Source organism: Staurois parvus, unplaced genomic scaffold (genome assembly GCF_062004578.1).
Source record: "Staurois parvus isolate SC_StPar_1 unplaced genomic scaffold, SC_StPar_1.0 ptg000015l, whole genome shotgun sequence".
NCBI classification, from domain to species: Eukaryota; Metazoa; Chordata; class Amphibia; order Anura; family Ranidae; genus Staurois; species Staurois parvus.
The window spans coordinates 3,625,639-3,642,759 of record NW_028317811.1 but is presented as its reverse complement, the minus strand read 5'-3'; the positions used below and the strand labels follow the sequence as shown (position 1 = coordinate 3,642,759).

At 40.6% G+C, this 17,121-nt stretch overlaps 1 protein-coding gene across 1 annotated transcript in view; it reads left to right on the top strand.

Moving 5' to 3' along the window:
* Positions 1–17,121, top strand: part of SMCHD1 (structural maintenance of chromosomes flexible hinge domain containing 1) — a 408,526-nt gene that overhangs the window by 85,031 nt on the left and 306,374 nt on the right. The window contains exons 13-16 of the mRNA XM_089678219.1: positions 764–961; positions 13,703–13,816; positions 16,272–16,378; positions 16,456–16,538. Of these exons, the coding sequence (XP_089534345.1) occupies positions 764–961; positions 13,703–13,816; positions 16,272–16,378; positions 16,456–16,538 (502 nt within the window). The remainder of the gene's footprint in view (positions 1–763; positions 962–13,702; positions 13,817–16,271; positions 16,379–16,455; positions 16,539–17,121) is intronic.

Here is a 17,121-nt window from a genome sequence, read left to right as displayed (position 1 = left end):
GACTCTAGGGTGGATCCCAACTTTGAAGTTCACCCTTTAGACAAAAAGTAAATTATTTTTGTCTACAGGAGCCTGGAAAGCATTACACCAGCGATCAGCAAATCACTAATGCCATGCAGGCCTCCTGCAGACCTGTCAGAATATCTTTTTTCCGTACGGGATGTATGAGCAAGTAGATATTCTGACAGGAAGCTTCAATGAACTGTGGAGCGCCATGGTAGATCATTGAAAACTACAACCTGACAGCCGCTGAGGCTGTCGGGGCTTGCAGTTCATTCATTCACGGAAGTCCGTAAATGAATAATGCAGCCGTGTGGGTAGAGCCCCGCACGGCGATGCTGTTTTCAAATTTTGACAGATAGTACGGGGAAACTTCTCCTTATACTATCTGTCAGAGGGAGGGGGTGGCGGCTACGACTATGGGAACATGTTACATATTCATCCTAAAAATGGGTGGAACATGTTCCCAAAGGTGAGCTTATCCTCTAAAGTTACAGAACGAACTGTTCTCCTGTGATCCATAGAAGTATAGCCAAAAGAGCTTTGGCTGAACGTCTCCTTTTTAAGTCTTGTGGGCTGACTCAGTCCTTGACTGATGTTTGTGTTTGATATTCTCACTCAGTCCCTGTCCATCAGTAGGTTTTAGGTTTCTTCAGCAAGCTTTCTTTTTCCAGCTTGCCCTTTTGTGTTATAATCTGGTAAAGTCAACAGCAAGTAAAAAATCTGACATACTTAATTTTTTGGTTTTATTGTTTTTTTCCAGGAGCAAAGAGTAAAAATTGATCGAGAATTTGCAATATGGTTAAAAAATTGCCATGAAAAATATGACAAACAAATAAAGTATTTGGGCTTTAAAGGTGTCATTACACGTCAGGACATAGCTTCAAAACGCATGCAAACTCCTTGGGCAGAATATACATCCATAGAATGGGATGGAAAGACCTACAAAGCTGGACAACTGGTAAGATATATTTTTACTGTCAAGGTTGTGTACTTTTTGTTTTCTTTTTCTTCTCCCATTTACAACCATGAAGCATGCTAAATCGTGTGCTTCCAGCACTGAAACTAAGCTGTTACCTACAGCTCCAGGTCCCGTTCAAATGATTGGGGGTTGGGAGAACCAGATCTCAATCATGCGATCACTGTGAAGACCTGATCCAGTGTTTCTTCTCTGTGAAGAGGAAACTATTAATTAGGATTGATTTACTAAAACTGGGGAGTTCAAAATCTTGGGCAGCTCTGCATAGAAACCAGTCAACTTCCATTTTTGTTTTGTCAAAGCATAAAGGGTAACTCCACTTTTGTTGAAAAAAAAACATTTCCCTTTGGGTAATCAATATACATTGCATGGATTTTAGCAAACATTGTTGCAGATTCCTACCTTTTGTTATTCTGAAGAAATAGCTTGTATGTGTGCAAAATTTTGTTGCGGGGGATGCCCGATATCTGATTTGTATCTTATTTCAGACTTCTGGTAAAATCAGTAAACCAATCATAGAAGCAGGAAATGACATTTTTGGGGGCATTTTGTACACCATCTGTCATTTTGCATTGCATTGAACAGAACATTTCAGAGCTGCAGATTGAAAAAGAAAGGTTATTATTAATCAATTACAATATGACCTGTGTCACAATTGTGTACACTATTTTTTTTTTTTTCCAAAGTGGTGTTACCCTTTATTTGAACAAGCTGAAGTTAGAAGCTGATGGCTACCATACCCCATTGTGTCTTTCCTCCTTGCTAGAGAAGGCTGTTTAAGAAAAAGATAAAAAAAGAGGCCTGTTGAAAATAATAAAGATTAAAGGAGAACTATGGCCAAAGCTGGCTCAAGTCAGCTGATGTCACATAGCTGGTCAAGGTCCTGCAGGGATCCTGACTGTAATGTTGGGATCTACCCAGATGTCTGACCAGCAGCTGGCTCAACCTCTAAGCGTGCTGTTTCTTGGTGTTAGAAGTGGCAGGAGACAGATGCAGTATCAGAGTGATGCTGCATCCACTTAGGTGAGTATATTTTGTGTTTTGTTGTTTTGTTTTTTGTAAACCTGCACTTCTCTTTAATTAGATCAGGGCTGGATCCAATTTGGTGAGTGTCTTACTGCCAGTAGAACTGGCAGTTAATGTCAGTGTGTTTTAGATAGGAAACATGATATTATATTTAAGGGTCTGTGCATGGTAGCCAGTCAGATTCTGACTTCAGCTTGTTCTATTAAGCTCTCACAATAAAAAACCTGGAAGCTTATTGGTTTCTGTGCAGAGCTGCACCAGATATTTTTGTGCTCTCCAGCTTTAGTAAATCAACCCTTTATGCTGGCTAAACGCTATCAGTTTTATTTTTTCGTTCAACCCAGCGGACTAAATGAAAAAAAAAACTGAAGAGCTTGGGAGGAGCTTGCTGCGATAACTTTCCGATGTTAGTACAGCAATTTCCCCTCTGAGCTATTGTGTTCTGACAAAAGGGCTGCCCCTCGCCAGAACACATCGGTCAGTGCTGGCAGCAGCTGGTTTTCTAGCATACCCGTTTGACAGAAGCCAGCCAAGTGAGTGTACACACGGGCCGAATGTTAGCCGGTTTCTATTGAACCGGACGATATTGGCCCATTTGTACAGGGCTTTAGTGTCCTTTCGAGTGTTAGCGTAAATGTGTTTAGGTAGGACATCAAAAACACAAAGTGCATACTATTGTTTCTTGGCCCTACTACAGCTACAAAGAGGAAATGACACACGTGTGTGTGGTTTCACCGCAATCACCAGGTATATGAGAAGTTATTTTTATTTTTTTATGGAGGCAGGTCATGGTAATGGAATACAATTCTAAAACTAATTTGTTTCTACTGCTGTAAACTACAAATTGATGCAACTTTATTTGTTGCACCAATCTTACCTGACCCTAGTTGGACTTCATGCTATGCATTGTATATCTACCTCCAGCTGTACTAGATGTGATTATGATGGATGAATTTTGACCATGTAATGTGGTTATGCCCAGTGATCATCAGATATTGGCAACAAATTGTAGATTTCCTATCCGCTATATTATCTGTTCCTCTTACCCCCAAAATATGTTTTTTTGGGTATACTTGATGAAGAGTTGCCAAGGTATACTAGAATTTTGTTACAAGAAATGCTTTTCTTGGCCCTCAAATTAATTGCACTTAAATTGATCTAGGCTATACCCCCCTCTATCCATCAATGGATAGAAGCTGTTAATTAGGAAAAAATAATTTATGAACATAGAGGGTGTCCCAAGAAGTATAATAATGTCTGGGGACTTTTAGAGTTCCTCCACACTTATGTCCTCTAGCTCATAAATTGCTCCACTCCCCCATGTCCAGTGTGATATGTGGAAACTCGGTAAAGATGTAATCATATATGTGTGGTATTGCTGTGCTGAAAAAAAATATTTTTGCCAGAATGGAAAATATGCAAAGTAGTACAATGTTACCATAGTAACATTGTACTACTTTGGGGAAGTGATCAGTATTTTTTTTTTTTTTTACACAATTTGCTTATAGCAAAGAATTACTGCTATAAGCAAGCATTTACCTGAATGAAATCGATTCATTCAGCTTTTCTTTTTTTTTTTTGTGTGTGCTTAGCTGTGATTTGGTCACAGCTAATCACATGACATGTGCATGTGATTAGCTGTGACCATTCACAGCTAGGCACTAGTATACAATGGATGGCATGAATGAAGTTATCCATTGTATACAATTGTCATGTGACCTGCTGTGATTGGTCACAGCAGGTCACATGGTACCAGCAACGGGAGCCGGTACTCGGATCTGTCATCGGCCGTGTCCGAGGTGCACGGCCGGTGACAGATCGTGCTGCTGCGCCGCTCTGCATTAGCGCAAACTGCGCATGTGCGCGAGCACGCCAAATGGCATGCACCCGGAATGCAGGAACACTTTTGAAGCCGCCAAACGGCCATTGGCTGGGCGGCTAATGGTTAAGAAACGCTAAAAAAAAAAAAAAAAAAAGTTGCAACTGTTTTTGTAGATCAAGCAAAGGAAAAACATATGGAAGCACTAAATTCTGAGGTAACTATTATGGAATCCTGAAGAAAACACACTGCAGTACACCACTAATACTTTGTTGCACCACCTCTCGCTTTTATACAGCTATGGAGTTTTCTGAGGCTTGGATTTGACTATCGACAAACAGTATTCTTCATCAATCCTGCTCCAACGTTCTCTTATTGCAGTTGCCAGATCAGGTTTGCAGTTTGGAACCTTGTCATGGACCATTTTCTTTAAATCCTACCATAGATTTTCAATTGGATTGAGGTCCAGACTATTTGCAGGCCGCGCCATTGACACTATAAGGTGAAGGTAGTTTTCAGTTTTGCTGGTCTGGGCATGCTCAGTCATGTCACTACCGAGATGTCTGAACTAGGTGAAGTCCATGCCTGTTTGGATTTTTTGAAATATTTTACTTTATACAGACAAATCTTGAATTCTTTTAAAGCATTTATTCTTAAAAATGTCCATATTTATAGAAAGTATACATTCCTTGAGATCATGTCATTAAAAAGATTTTTCTCTGCTGTTCACCACCTGGTTCTAAGAGGTGAACTCATTTAGACAGTCTCTAAGTTTTGTGACCATTCGTAAATTCCTATTGTGTCTATTTTTGGACTGAGTTCTTTAGTAAATCTCTTCTCTGCCTAAAAGTAGTCTGTCATGCAAGGAACTGTGACCATTTGCAGACAAGGTGCTTTAGTAAATCAACCCCTTGGTGTCTAACTTCTGTTGCTTCACCTTATTCTTAGTAAATCAGCCCCAAGATTTCTTTCTTGAAGGAAAGTTTTCACGGCTTTGCCCTATGGCAAGATGCATTATCATTGTGAAAAATGTCATCATCACCAAACATCCTTTCAATTGATGGAATAGGAAAAATGTCCAAAATCTCAGTATAATCTTGTGCATTTATTGAAGATTTAATGACTGTCATCTCCCCCGTACCTTTACCTGGCATGCAACCCCATATCATCAATGATTGTGGAAATTTGCATGTTTTCTTCAAGCAGTTGTCTTTATACATTTCATTGGAAGGGCACCAAACAAAAGTTCCAGAATTATCACCCAGCCCAATGCAGATTTGTGAATCATCACTGAATATCACTTTCATCCAGTCATCCGTAGTCCATGATTGCTTTTCTTTAACCCACTGTAACCTTTTTTGTTTCTGTCTAGATGTTAATGATGGTTTTCGTTTGGCTTTTCTGTATGTTTTTTTTTTTTTTTAATTTAAATATTTATTAGTTTTTCATATTATTACAAAAAATTCCATAAGAAGAGATAACAATACATATAAATATTCCATACATTTCTACCTTACCCCTTCTAATAAATCTTTTCTTTCCCTCCCCTCCCAGCCCTTTCCCACCCCCCTTCCCCCTCCCTCCCCTTAGCACGTTCTATACTCTCTCGAGGCCCAATAGTTTCTTAATTTATAGTTTTCTATACTTCTCTTTCATTCCTGATTTTTCCCATCTTGTATAGTATATTCCCATCCTATCTTCCTGCATATAGTAAGATCTTTCCATTCTACTTATCTGATTTACTCTGTTGATCCAATCCTCCTCCTTCGGCACCTCTGTTTTTTGCCAGAACTTGGGTATCAACCCCTTTGCAGCGTTTAAATAGTACCATATGCCTGATTCTTTATATTTATTTACTGAGATCCCAGCATTGTGTAGAAGACACATCGTTGGGTCTAACCCTATGTCATTTCCAGTTATTATTTCTATTGAGTTAACTATTGTCTTCCAGAAAGCCTGAATTTTCGGACATTGCCACCATATGTGAAACACCGTGCCCTCCTCCCCACAACCTCTCCAACACATTTTAGAGTTCTCCCTCCTCATCTTGTGCTCAATACTCGGTGTAATATGCCATCGTGTCAAACATTTATAATTAATCTCCACGTCTCTCACACTAACATTCTCGTGTATCAATCTATATATCTTGTTCTGTTGGTCCTCATCTAACACCACCTCCATATCTCTTTCCCATTTCGTTATAAAAATTAACTTTGTGTCTGTGTCTAATTCTGTGAGTATTCTATAAACCTTGGCAATACCGTGTTTCCCATCTCTACGTGTTTCTAACAACCTTTCAAACTTATTCCAATCCTTTTTTAATCTCAGGGGTTTTGGTAGTTTTCCAATAAAACATTTTAACTGATGATATTTCCACTCGTCTATTCCAATAAAACTTTCTCCCTTCTTCTCTTTTAATTCTTTAAATGGTCTCAATTCCCCCTCATCCAGTACATCTCTCAGTTGGATATCTTCCCTTTTAAACCATCTACCTGATATCTCATCCTTTCCTGGGGGGAAATAATCAGAATTTACAAGAGGCATTAATATAGAATTGAATTCCCATTTCCTACTTTTGTGTAAATTATCCCATGCCCTTAAAACATTTAAAGTGTAAATACTTGTGCTTTCTTTAATTCTTCTAAGATGTGCTGGGACCCATATCATCTTACTCAAACTAATCCCACTCAATTTGTTTTCAATTTGAACCCAACTCTTCCCCTTGTGGTTGAATGTCCAATCATAAATTCTTGCTAAAATTACTGCTTTATAGTATCTCTTGACATCAGGTAGTCCCATTCCCCCTTTCTCTTTAGTTCTACTCAATATTTCGTATGCTATTCTTGGTTTTTTATTCCTCCAAATATATCTTATTAACATTTTTTTCATTATCTTAAAAAAGGCCTCTGGGAGTTTAATTGGGACCATTTGGAATCTATACAGTATTTTAGGTATGATTACCATTTTAACTAAGTTTATACGTCCTATCCATGATGGGTTTCCTCCTTCTAATATTTTTAATTCTTCCTTGGTCTCATTTATTAAAGAAATATAGTTTAATCTATACAGTTGTTTATATGAGATAGCAAGTTTTATTCCTAGGTATTTTAAATCTTTTTCTCTCCATGTAAAGGGGAACTCTTTTTGTAGCTTTTCCTTTTCACTCTTTGGTACGTTAATGTTCAAGATCTCTGTTTTTGTTGGGTTAATTTTTAAATTTGATAAATCGCCATATTCCTTCAAGATCTTCATTATATTAGGTAATGTTATTCGAGGGTTGTCTACATAAAACAATAGGTCGTCCGCAAAGGCCGCGACTTTATGTTCTATATTTTCTATCTGGATTCCCTTTACCGCTCCACTATTCCTTATCGTAGACAGCAGGGGTTCCAATGACAGAACAAACAGCAAGGGGGACAGTGGGCAGCCCTGTCTTGTTCCATTGGACATTCCAATGGATTCCGACCTCTCCCCATTTACCGTGATAATTGCGGTGGGCTCTCTATATAGTTTACCTATCCACTCACGCATTCTCTCTCCAATCCCCAACACTTCTAAGTTGTCCATCATGAAGGCCCAGTCCACTCTATCGAACGCCTTCTCGGCATCAATCGACAGTAGTACCGCCGGGGCCTTCCCTTTTCTAATTTTCTGAATGAGCATCAGAGTTCTCAACCCGTTGTCTCTACCCTCTCTCCCTGGGACAAAGCCCACCTGATCTCCGTGAATCCATTCAGGCATTAGATCTTTCAGCCTATTTGCTAGGACCTTTGCGTACAACTTAGTATCGGTGTTCAATAGTGAAATTGGTCTATAACTAGAACACTGGGAAGGGTCTTTTCCCTCCTTTTGAATGAGTACAACATGGGCCTGAAGAGATTCTCTTCTACCCTCCATCCCTCCTCCCAGTTCATTCATATACTTCTTCAGCTTAGGTAACAATATTTCACTATATTTTTTATAGTACTTAACTGTATACCCATCCGGACCTGGACTTTTTCCACCCCCTGTACTTTTTAATGCTACTTTTATTTCATCCTGGGAAATTTCCACATCCAAGGCATTCAATTGTATTTCACTTAACTTTGGGAATCCTGCATTTTTTAAATATATCATCCTTTTTTCATTAATATCCTTTACATTTTCCTTTGAAGAGCCATGGGGGCTAATATTATACAGTTTTCTATAGTATTCCGTGAATATTTTAATAATCCCTTTGGTTGAATAAACCAACTCTCCTTTAGAATTTTTTATCCTTTCTATATAATTTCTATTTTTCTTTTTATTCAGAGCTCTCATTAAATATTTTCCTGGTCTGTCGCCCCATCTATATCTTTCATTTAATACTTTGTTATATACTCTTCTCCTCTCTTCGTCCATCAATCTCTCTAATTCATCTTTTTTATCCATTAACTTCTGTCTTATTTCTCTTGTTATTTTCTTCTTTTGCATCTGCTCTAGATCCAGGATTTCTTTTAGGAGCCCACTAACCCTCTCTCTTCTTTCTCTTTTCTTCCTTGCTCCCATCGCAATCAGGATACCTCTTATATATGCCTTGTGACTTTCCCATACTGTGGCTGTCGATACTTCCTCTGTCTCATTCTCCCTAAAATATAGCTTGATCTCTTCCCCAATCTTCTGAGCTATGTCCTCATCCAAAAGAAGGGCCTCATTTAACCTCCATCCTAAACCTCCCGTCCACCGTCTTCCCCATCCCATTTTCATTGTGACAGGGGCATGATCCGAGAATGTACTCATCTCTATTTCTATTTTAACCAATAGCTCTATGAGTTGATGATCTATCAAAATATAATCCAACCTCGAATATATCTCATGTGCCTTAGAGAAGAAGGTGTAGTCTCTGTCTCTCATATGCATTATTCTCCAAGTGTCCACCAGTTGGTACTCGTGAATCGCTTTCTTCAAAGCTCTCAGAGACCCACCCCCCTCTCTCCGCACAGGGGAGGTTGCATCCTTTTGGGGATCCATGCAGAGATTTAAGTCTCCTGCTACTATCAAACGCCCTTTTTTTAAAGTCCATTAGTTTTTTCAACAGACCCTTCAAATAGATCTCCGGCTTTTTGTTGGGGCAATATATATTGGCTAATGTACACTCGATTCCCTGTAGTTTACCTTTCAAAAATAGGAATCTCCCCTCCGGATCAGTTCTTCTATCCTCCAGCTCGAATCTCATGTTCTTTGCCAACCCTATTGCCACCCCTTTTGCTCTTTTAATTGGGGAGTCAGCGTAATACCATGTTGGATAATATTTAGATTTTAATTTCACATTTGACTATCTCAAAATGTGTTTCCTGTAAAAATACCACTGACGTTGCCCTGTGGTGTAACTCTTTAAACAACTTAAATCTTTTCCCAGGACAGTTCAACCCGTTCACATTATATGGTATAACCTGTATTTCTTCCATCCTTCTTAAATCTGTCTATCTCTCTTCTAATAAACCTCTTTCTATTAGGCCCTTCTATCGTGCAACATTTTAACCCCACCTCCCCTCCCCCCTCATCCTCCCCCCCCAACCCCCATCTCCCACTCCCTCCCCCCCTCTCTTCTTTTTCCCCTACCCGTTTTTAGGCTTATAAACTGCCTGCAAATCATTTGTGGATCTATTTCCACCTTTGATTTAAAACTTAGGGCGTAAACTCCGCCCATGGACGGCTCTCCTCTCCTCCGACCCCCCCAGATCTCTTCTCTCTAACGTCCAGGCTCAAGAAGAATCTTAACTTCCCTCCCTTCACCAGAGTGTTCTGAAGGACCTCAACATCCGGAGGGGAGAGACCAGGGGCGAGAGATGGAAGCAGGAGAGAGAAAAAGAAAAAAAAAAAACAAAACAAAAAAAACAAAAAAAAAACAAAAGAAAAAACATAATTTCTACTTAATTCTTCCTCCCTTCCCTCCCCGACCCCAAAATCTCCCTCCCCCTCCCCCCGACCCGTTGCCAGTCCTCTTTCCTAGTAACATCTGTATCTCCTTTATCTTCTTCTTCTTCTTCCCACCCCGCCATCTCCATTCTTTGCAAATCCAGTCTCTCGCAAAAGTCCCTTAGTTCCTCCGGAAATCTCAAGTAGGCTGTGACCCCGTTTTTCCAGCCAATCAGAGATGCTGAGATACCCCATCTATACTGCACATTCTGTTTCCTCATTTGCTCCAACAGGGGTCTCAGGGATCTCCTTCTCCATAGGGTCTCTGCTGTTAAGTCTGCATAAATTTGGATAGTCAAATCTCCATACTTAATTAATGATCTTCCCTTGGTCTTCTTCCAAATCTCATCTTTGACCCCAAATTTTTGGAACTGTACAATTATGTCTCTCGGTCTTTCCTTCTCAGTAGCCTGTTTGAGCTTTCCTATTCTAAACACTCCGTCTAACTTGATCCCGTCTGTTTCAGGGGTCAGGGGTCTATCTCTTATGGAGTTCAAAATTTTTTTCACTAGTTCATATAGTGTTTCGCCTTTTGCAGTCTCTGGAATTCCTCGTACCCTAAGGTTACACCTTCTTTCTTTATTTTCTTGGGCTTCCATCCTATAGGTTAATTTTTTCTGAGTGTTTTCCAATTGGTTTATTTTTTTCCTTAAGTTATCAAAGTTTTGGGCCTGAATTTTAACTTTCTCCTCTGTTTCTTCTATTCTTGATAGCAGGTGCCCTAGGTCATTACGAATAGCTGTCATTTCATGTTTTATCATTTTTTCCAGGTTTTGAAACATTTCTATCATCTCCTTCTTGTTTGGTGCTTGTAGTTCCCCATCTGGTTCTCTTTTTCCCGAACCATCCTCTATTTGTTGGCTGCAGCTGCTATTCATGCCCAATGATAATCTCGGACTATTACCTGAACTAATGTCCATTTCCCCTTTTGTGCTTGTGCCCTGGGCCCTTTCTGGCGTAATATTTCCATATGATGTAAAGTTCCTGTTTGAGACCCTTTGGGCCCTGCTGCCTTGGGACCCTTATTCTTCATATCCTCTGTGAAATTTCTGTTATTAAATTTTTTTTTTTTTTCTTTCTATATCCTCAAGATGGGATTGTACCTCTCCTTTATAATTTCTGGACCAGACAAACTTGCAATTTTTTTTTTATGTTTTATTTTCCTAGGACACCTAGGACACCTGGACCTCCTCTCTTCTTCTCTTCTAACCCCTGGAAATCCTCCCCTCCCCTTTCACCACCTGGTCTTCTATGTCACTCTGGGGTCCACAACACAGCAACACAGTAAGTCCCCAGTAGTTCTCACTCACCCTTCCCTTCTCAAGACGGTAGCTCCATGCTTGTACGGAGGGCCATCACTGCTGCTCAGTCCTGGGGGGGGGGGATTTCTCAGGGTTTCCGATGTTGTGTTGTTTTTCTTTCCCTCTTCTTTTCCTTTCCTTTTTCCTCTCTTCTTCTTTTCCTCCTTAGGGTTCGTCCCAAGGAGGCAGGATGGGTTTCCTGGTTTTCCTGGCTCCACCAGGCCCAGGTGCGGACAGCCAGCTAGGTAGGGGGGTATAGGCAGCAGTGAGCGTCTCCCTGTCACATCGGGGAGGCAGCCGGCTTCCAATTTCACACGACTCTCCTTCCCCCTGTCCGCCTTCGGCCGGCCGGCGTCCCTGCTTCCCAGGGATGCACCGCGGCTGGTCACGTGCCCCGGCCGCGCCTCCTCGTCTCCCGGCAACCAGGCTCAGCGTCCCAGTCTCTCTCCACTGCTCTCCGGCTCCAACCGCGCACCGCTGCCCATCAAAGAAAGCCCACCAGGCCGAGGTATATCTCTGCCATCTAGGGCTCCATACCGCTGGGGGGAATTAAGACCGAAAATAGGGGGGGTCGGTCAGAGAGGGCTCGTGCGAGAGCTCCTAGCTCGAGCTCTCCGCCGCCGCCATCGTCAGGCTCCGCCCCGGAACTCCCCTGGTTGTACCCACTGGCTTTTCTGTATGTTAATCTCATTTCCTTTAGGCGATGTCTTACAGTTCTGTCACAGACATTGACTCCAGTTTCTGCCCAGTTGTTCCTCCATTTGTTTTGTTGTGCATTTTCTGTTTTCAAGGCATATTGCTTGACATTTTCTTTCTTGACGCTTTGATGTCTACCAGTAAGCTTTCCTTTTACAACCTTCCCATTTGATTTGTACTTGGTCCAGATTTTAGACACAGCTGACAGGGAACAACCAACATTTTTTACAACATTCTGTGATGATTTACCTTCTTGAAGAAGTTTTATAATTCTCTCCTTTAATTCAACTGACATTTCTTATGTTGGAGCCAGGATTCGTGTCAATCAGCTTGGTGCAACAGCTCACCAAGGTGTGCAAACACTTTTTCTTTTTTTTTTTAACTGCAGACTAATTAGCAGATGTAATCTGATGCAAATGTTTGTTTTAGAACTGCAAAGTAGATGGTGATTCCATAATATTTTCCTCAGAATTGAGTGATTCCATATTTTTTTTCTCTATTCAATCTGCAAAAACAGTTGCTTTTGACTTCAGATTTTTTTTTTTTTTTTTAAGTGTTTCTTAAAGCCAGAAGGTTGGAATGTTAAATGAAAATAGTTTTGAGGCATGTCTGTGATTGTTTTGTTTTTTTATACACAAACAATTGAATGAACATTTTTCCAAGAGTGGTGATTCTATACTTTTTGCCAGGGGTTGTATAATCAGAGATGCACAATGTCCAATTTAGTGGACATATGATTAATTGTAATTTACACCCAAGATAAAATCAATACTAGTAAAATTGAATTGGAACATTTTTTAGGTGTTACTTGACATTACCATATTTTTCTTAAACTCCAAGGGACTCTTCCTATAAAAAGATTAGCAGGATATTGCTAAGCTGCTCAGCCTTTCTGGCTTCCCATCGGCCATCGGCCATAGTTTTGAGAAATTTGTTTTGAACTTACAATGGCTGACCAGTGGGTGGCAGAGTATGGAATGACTCCCTAGCGTCCAATATACAGCGTGATATGCACCTATACAATCAGCACCAATGCACTCGAAAACTTCTTTTAAATAGCTTTGTGCTGTAGTGACCACTATGCATTAAAGGGTTAATCCATATAGCACAGGATAGTGTTTCTAACTTCACACAGATATGGGCGTGCTAGATGCACTTAATAATATATGTAACTTGCTCTTTGAGACTGGGGGTTCCCCTGGCTTGCTGATTTTATAGGGTTATGCCTTTACTCCTGTTTGTATTGCTTTAATTCCTCCTTGGGTCTGTCAGATGTAGCAAGATAGCCTCTGTACACGCTAAGATGGTGAAGGGGGAGTTGGGGTTTTCTATAGATTTTTTTGTTTTTTTTGCATTGTCCCCATCCCCCCCTCCTTTTTTTTTTCTTTAATCTTATGTCTTATCCCCCTTTCTCTTATTTTGTCTTTGTTCCTCCTCTGTTCTTATTTTTCCTGATTTCCTGTTACCTCCATACTGGACGCATGTGGGGACATCTCTTTTGTAGGGATGGATAAACAGCTTGGCCCATACCTCACCTGACCTTCACTAAGTTGATCAATCTATCAGATTGATCAACCTTGTAGGTTGATCAATCTAGTAGAACTGACCTGACTGGAAAGTAAGGGGCAGGAGAGGTAGACTTTTTGAAACATGGAGTTCACTTATCAAGTGATTAAATATCTCAAAACGAAAGCTCTCAAAAAATTATATAAAGATTCATTTGATTGCATTGTTGTATAACTGAGTAATTCTCAAAGCATTCCAGTGCTGAAACCTGAAAAATGGCCTGGACAGGAAGGGGGCTTTACATGCTGGTCTTTGTGGTAAATAGTTACAGAATTGTCCAAGCAAGGGAAAAAACATCCTTTGTGTGCCATTGGGAAACATAGAGTGGGTTATTTTATTTATTTTGCTGTTTATTTAGCCTTTTTTTCCCTGTTACAGGTAAAAACTCTTAAAACCCAGCCAATAATTTATGGAAGGATTATAAAGTTTCTCCTTTATGGAAATCATGAAGGGGATGTTTATGCTACAGGAGGGGAGGTTCTTCTTGCTTTGGTAAGTGTTTTCCAGAATTCATATCAGGATCCAAGTACTGAATCAAATGAATCACCTTTTGTCTTGTAATTGCAAACATTTGTGTAAAGTGACCCACCTAAGTTCAAATGTGCAGTGCTGAGTATAAGGAGGAAATGGCATGGATAAAGCAATGATATTAATGTTGAAATACATTGAGCCTTTACAACTAGAATAAAAGCTCTTGTTTTAAACACATTTTTTATTTGTTTATTTTTTACACTGTAGAGTTTTTGTTTTAGATGAATGCAGTGTGAACTGAGGTTTAGTTACCTAGATAGTAAGTTGATTCAGTTTCTGTCTGGTGAATACATAGGTCAGTGTTAATTTGTGGCCTTTGGGAGCAGTCAGAAGTAGGTGTTTTCCAGAACAATTAGTGTGTTTATTTTAAGCTTTGGCAAAGTTGAAGATACTTTTCTACCTCTGGTTAGGTTCACACCTATACAGTTTGAGTTTCACCTGTTTCTGCATTGCATTTTGAATTTTTGATGCTTTTTTTGATGTGTTGTTTTCCCCTTGCTGCTAGGCAGATTTAAAATGCATCAAAAACATGGCAAAAACGCACTACATGCTTTTCTGCAGCATTTCCCTTGAAGTCTATAGAACCAAAAATGCAACTTTTTGCATTCAAAAAAGTCCCTGACCCTTTCCAAAAAAACGCACCACGTGAAAACGCGAAGATGCGAACATGTCCCAAAGTAAAGCATGTTAAATGGGCTGTAGTGCACCTCTACAAAATGCTGCGGAAAACGCTTAGGTTTCCCCTGAAGTCTGTAGAACCAAAAATGCAACTTTTTGCATTGAAAAAAGTCCCTGACCCTTTCCAAAAAAGCACTGCGTGAAAACGCAGAGATGTGAACGTGTCCCAAAGGAAATCATGCTAAATGGACTGTAGTGCGTTTATGCAAAACCTAGGTTTAAAGTGTGAAAGTCCTATAATATTGGTGACCAACAAAGTGCGGTTGGGAAACACCCATGTAGGTGGAACATGGCATTTGACTGGTAAACAGCAGTGATAGACTGGATGCTTGAGTTGAATGTAATTTCAACTCAAACATCAGACGTTTGCTTGCTTGCACACATGAATGGTAAGGGCTTTCAGCTGGCTGTTCGCTTGCCACAGCCCAATACACTGCGCTTTCAAAGTGCAATGGGAGTGGCCATTACAGTGCACCTGACCATAGCTCGGCGGATGGGTTGGCGAGCGTCAGAATTTTTTTTTTATATTGGTGAGTCTGCATGGTCATGACAGTGCTGGATAGCATGATTGACGATGTATTACAATGATGGAACCATTTTTTTTTTTTCATTTATTTATTTTTTTAAATAAAGGATTTGTCAAAAACTTTTGTTTATCTTTTTGTTAAATAAAAGAATTTTTCAAAAGGCTGATCTTATTTTTGACTCAATTTAACCCTTTAGTGAATGGGTAGGTACCCCTTACTCATTCACAATGGAGGCAGCATCAGGGTGCCCCCCTATGTAAAGGGGTACCCTGATGCTAATTAGCTCCTCTGCCCGCAGATTCCCACAACCACCGGGACAGGGTTTTGGGAAAGAGACCCTTGTGGCACGTGGCCTGGTAAGCCACGCTTGTTCGTCCCCCTACCATTTCCCTGCCCTGCCAGGCCTGTGCTCAGATCAAGGGTCTGGTATAGTTTCTGGGGGGAGGAGGACCCATTTTTGGGGGCTGGGCTCCCTTTAAAAATCCTACTAGGCCTAAAGGGCCTGGTATGGCTTTTAGGGAGGTGGGGTACACTTTTTTTCTGTGGGGTCCCTCCTAACCTTCCTACCAAACCTAGAGGGTCTGGTATAGATTAGAGGGGGAGCCCCACCCTGTGTTTTTTAAATAAATGTCAGTCCTGCAACAGGTTCTTTGCTTTGTACAGATGTGCAACTTTGAAGGTAGGTTAAGGCTCCCCAAGCATGATATTTAAGGGATTTATTTATTTTACTTCAACCACTTGTCATCCACCCTATAGCAGAAGTACTGCTACATAGCAGCACGGCTGTGCAAAATCTCTCACACACACACACACACACACACACACACACACTTTGCATTTCTGGGTAGGGGGGCAATTTTATTAGCGCTGATCACTGTATTAATGTCACTGGGGATGTCCGTGGCATTCAGTTCCCACCCAGTGTCAGAATAACCGCCGCAGTCCCACTATAAGTCGCTGACCACCGCCATTACTAGTAATAAAAAAAAACATTCCAGCATATATACCGCCATTTGTGAAAGCTATAACTTTCACATAAACCAATTAATATACAATTAAATGGGATTTTCTTTTTAGCAACGACATATAGAAGAATACATTTTGGCCTAAATTTTATGTTGAAATTTGATTTTTTTAAAATTTTTTAATTGGATGTTTTATTTAATATTTTCCAATTTTGCATCTTTTTATGATGGCCCTCTTACTCTTAGGAACCAAAAGAGGTACATGATGAAACAAAAAGTGTGCCCATTTCTAAACTTGATCGTAGTGCAAACCTGGCTATTATCAAGAAGTATATGGACGATGAAATGGCACGGTATGATTAGAATTTTTATTATTTCTTATGGATGATGTAGGTTGTGGATATTTCTCATGGACTTCCTTTTTTATCAGATTTCCTGACACTCTGTTAGTGACATGGCCTGAAGGAGATGCATTGAAAGAGAACGAGGAGAGGTTTGCTGGAGCACCTATAGGTAAATAGGATTAAAAATAATTTTAGTATTGGCTATGAGTGCCTTATTTCCCTTGATTACACAGGAGTTTATCTACTCTTCCTTAACCTCTTCACGCCAGCCGCACACAAATGTGCAGCCTCCCGGCGTCTGGGCCTAGACGCCGAGCGGCCGCACATTTGTGTTCAATTAATAAAAAACATATGTGCTGAGAGCTCGCACGTGTCCGCTACTCACGGAAAGGTCCCGGTCTGCTCTTTCGATCAGGACCTTTCCCGATCATGTGACCGTCTTGGCGACGCGTCCCGGCGATCACCCCGCCTGTCCCGGCTTCTGAAACTCTTAAAGGGCCGGGAGGCGCCGGCTGGAAGGGGTTAATCCTACTGTGGCGGAGGACTTTCCCCCTCTGCCTCTTATCTTTTATCTCTCACAACTGTACATTAACAGCCCTCCCCCCTGAGCGGCATGCTGTTCTCTCCTTGTAGACCTATCCTTCCCTTTATCACCTACTCTTCTTGTTACAATGGGGAACCTTCCGTAATTTAGTTGCCTTTTGCTGCTTGAAAAACATTGGGTGGCATCACAACACCTAGATCAATTTCAT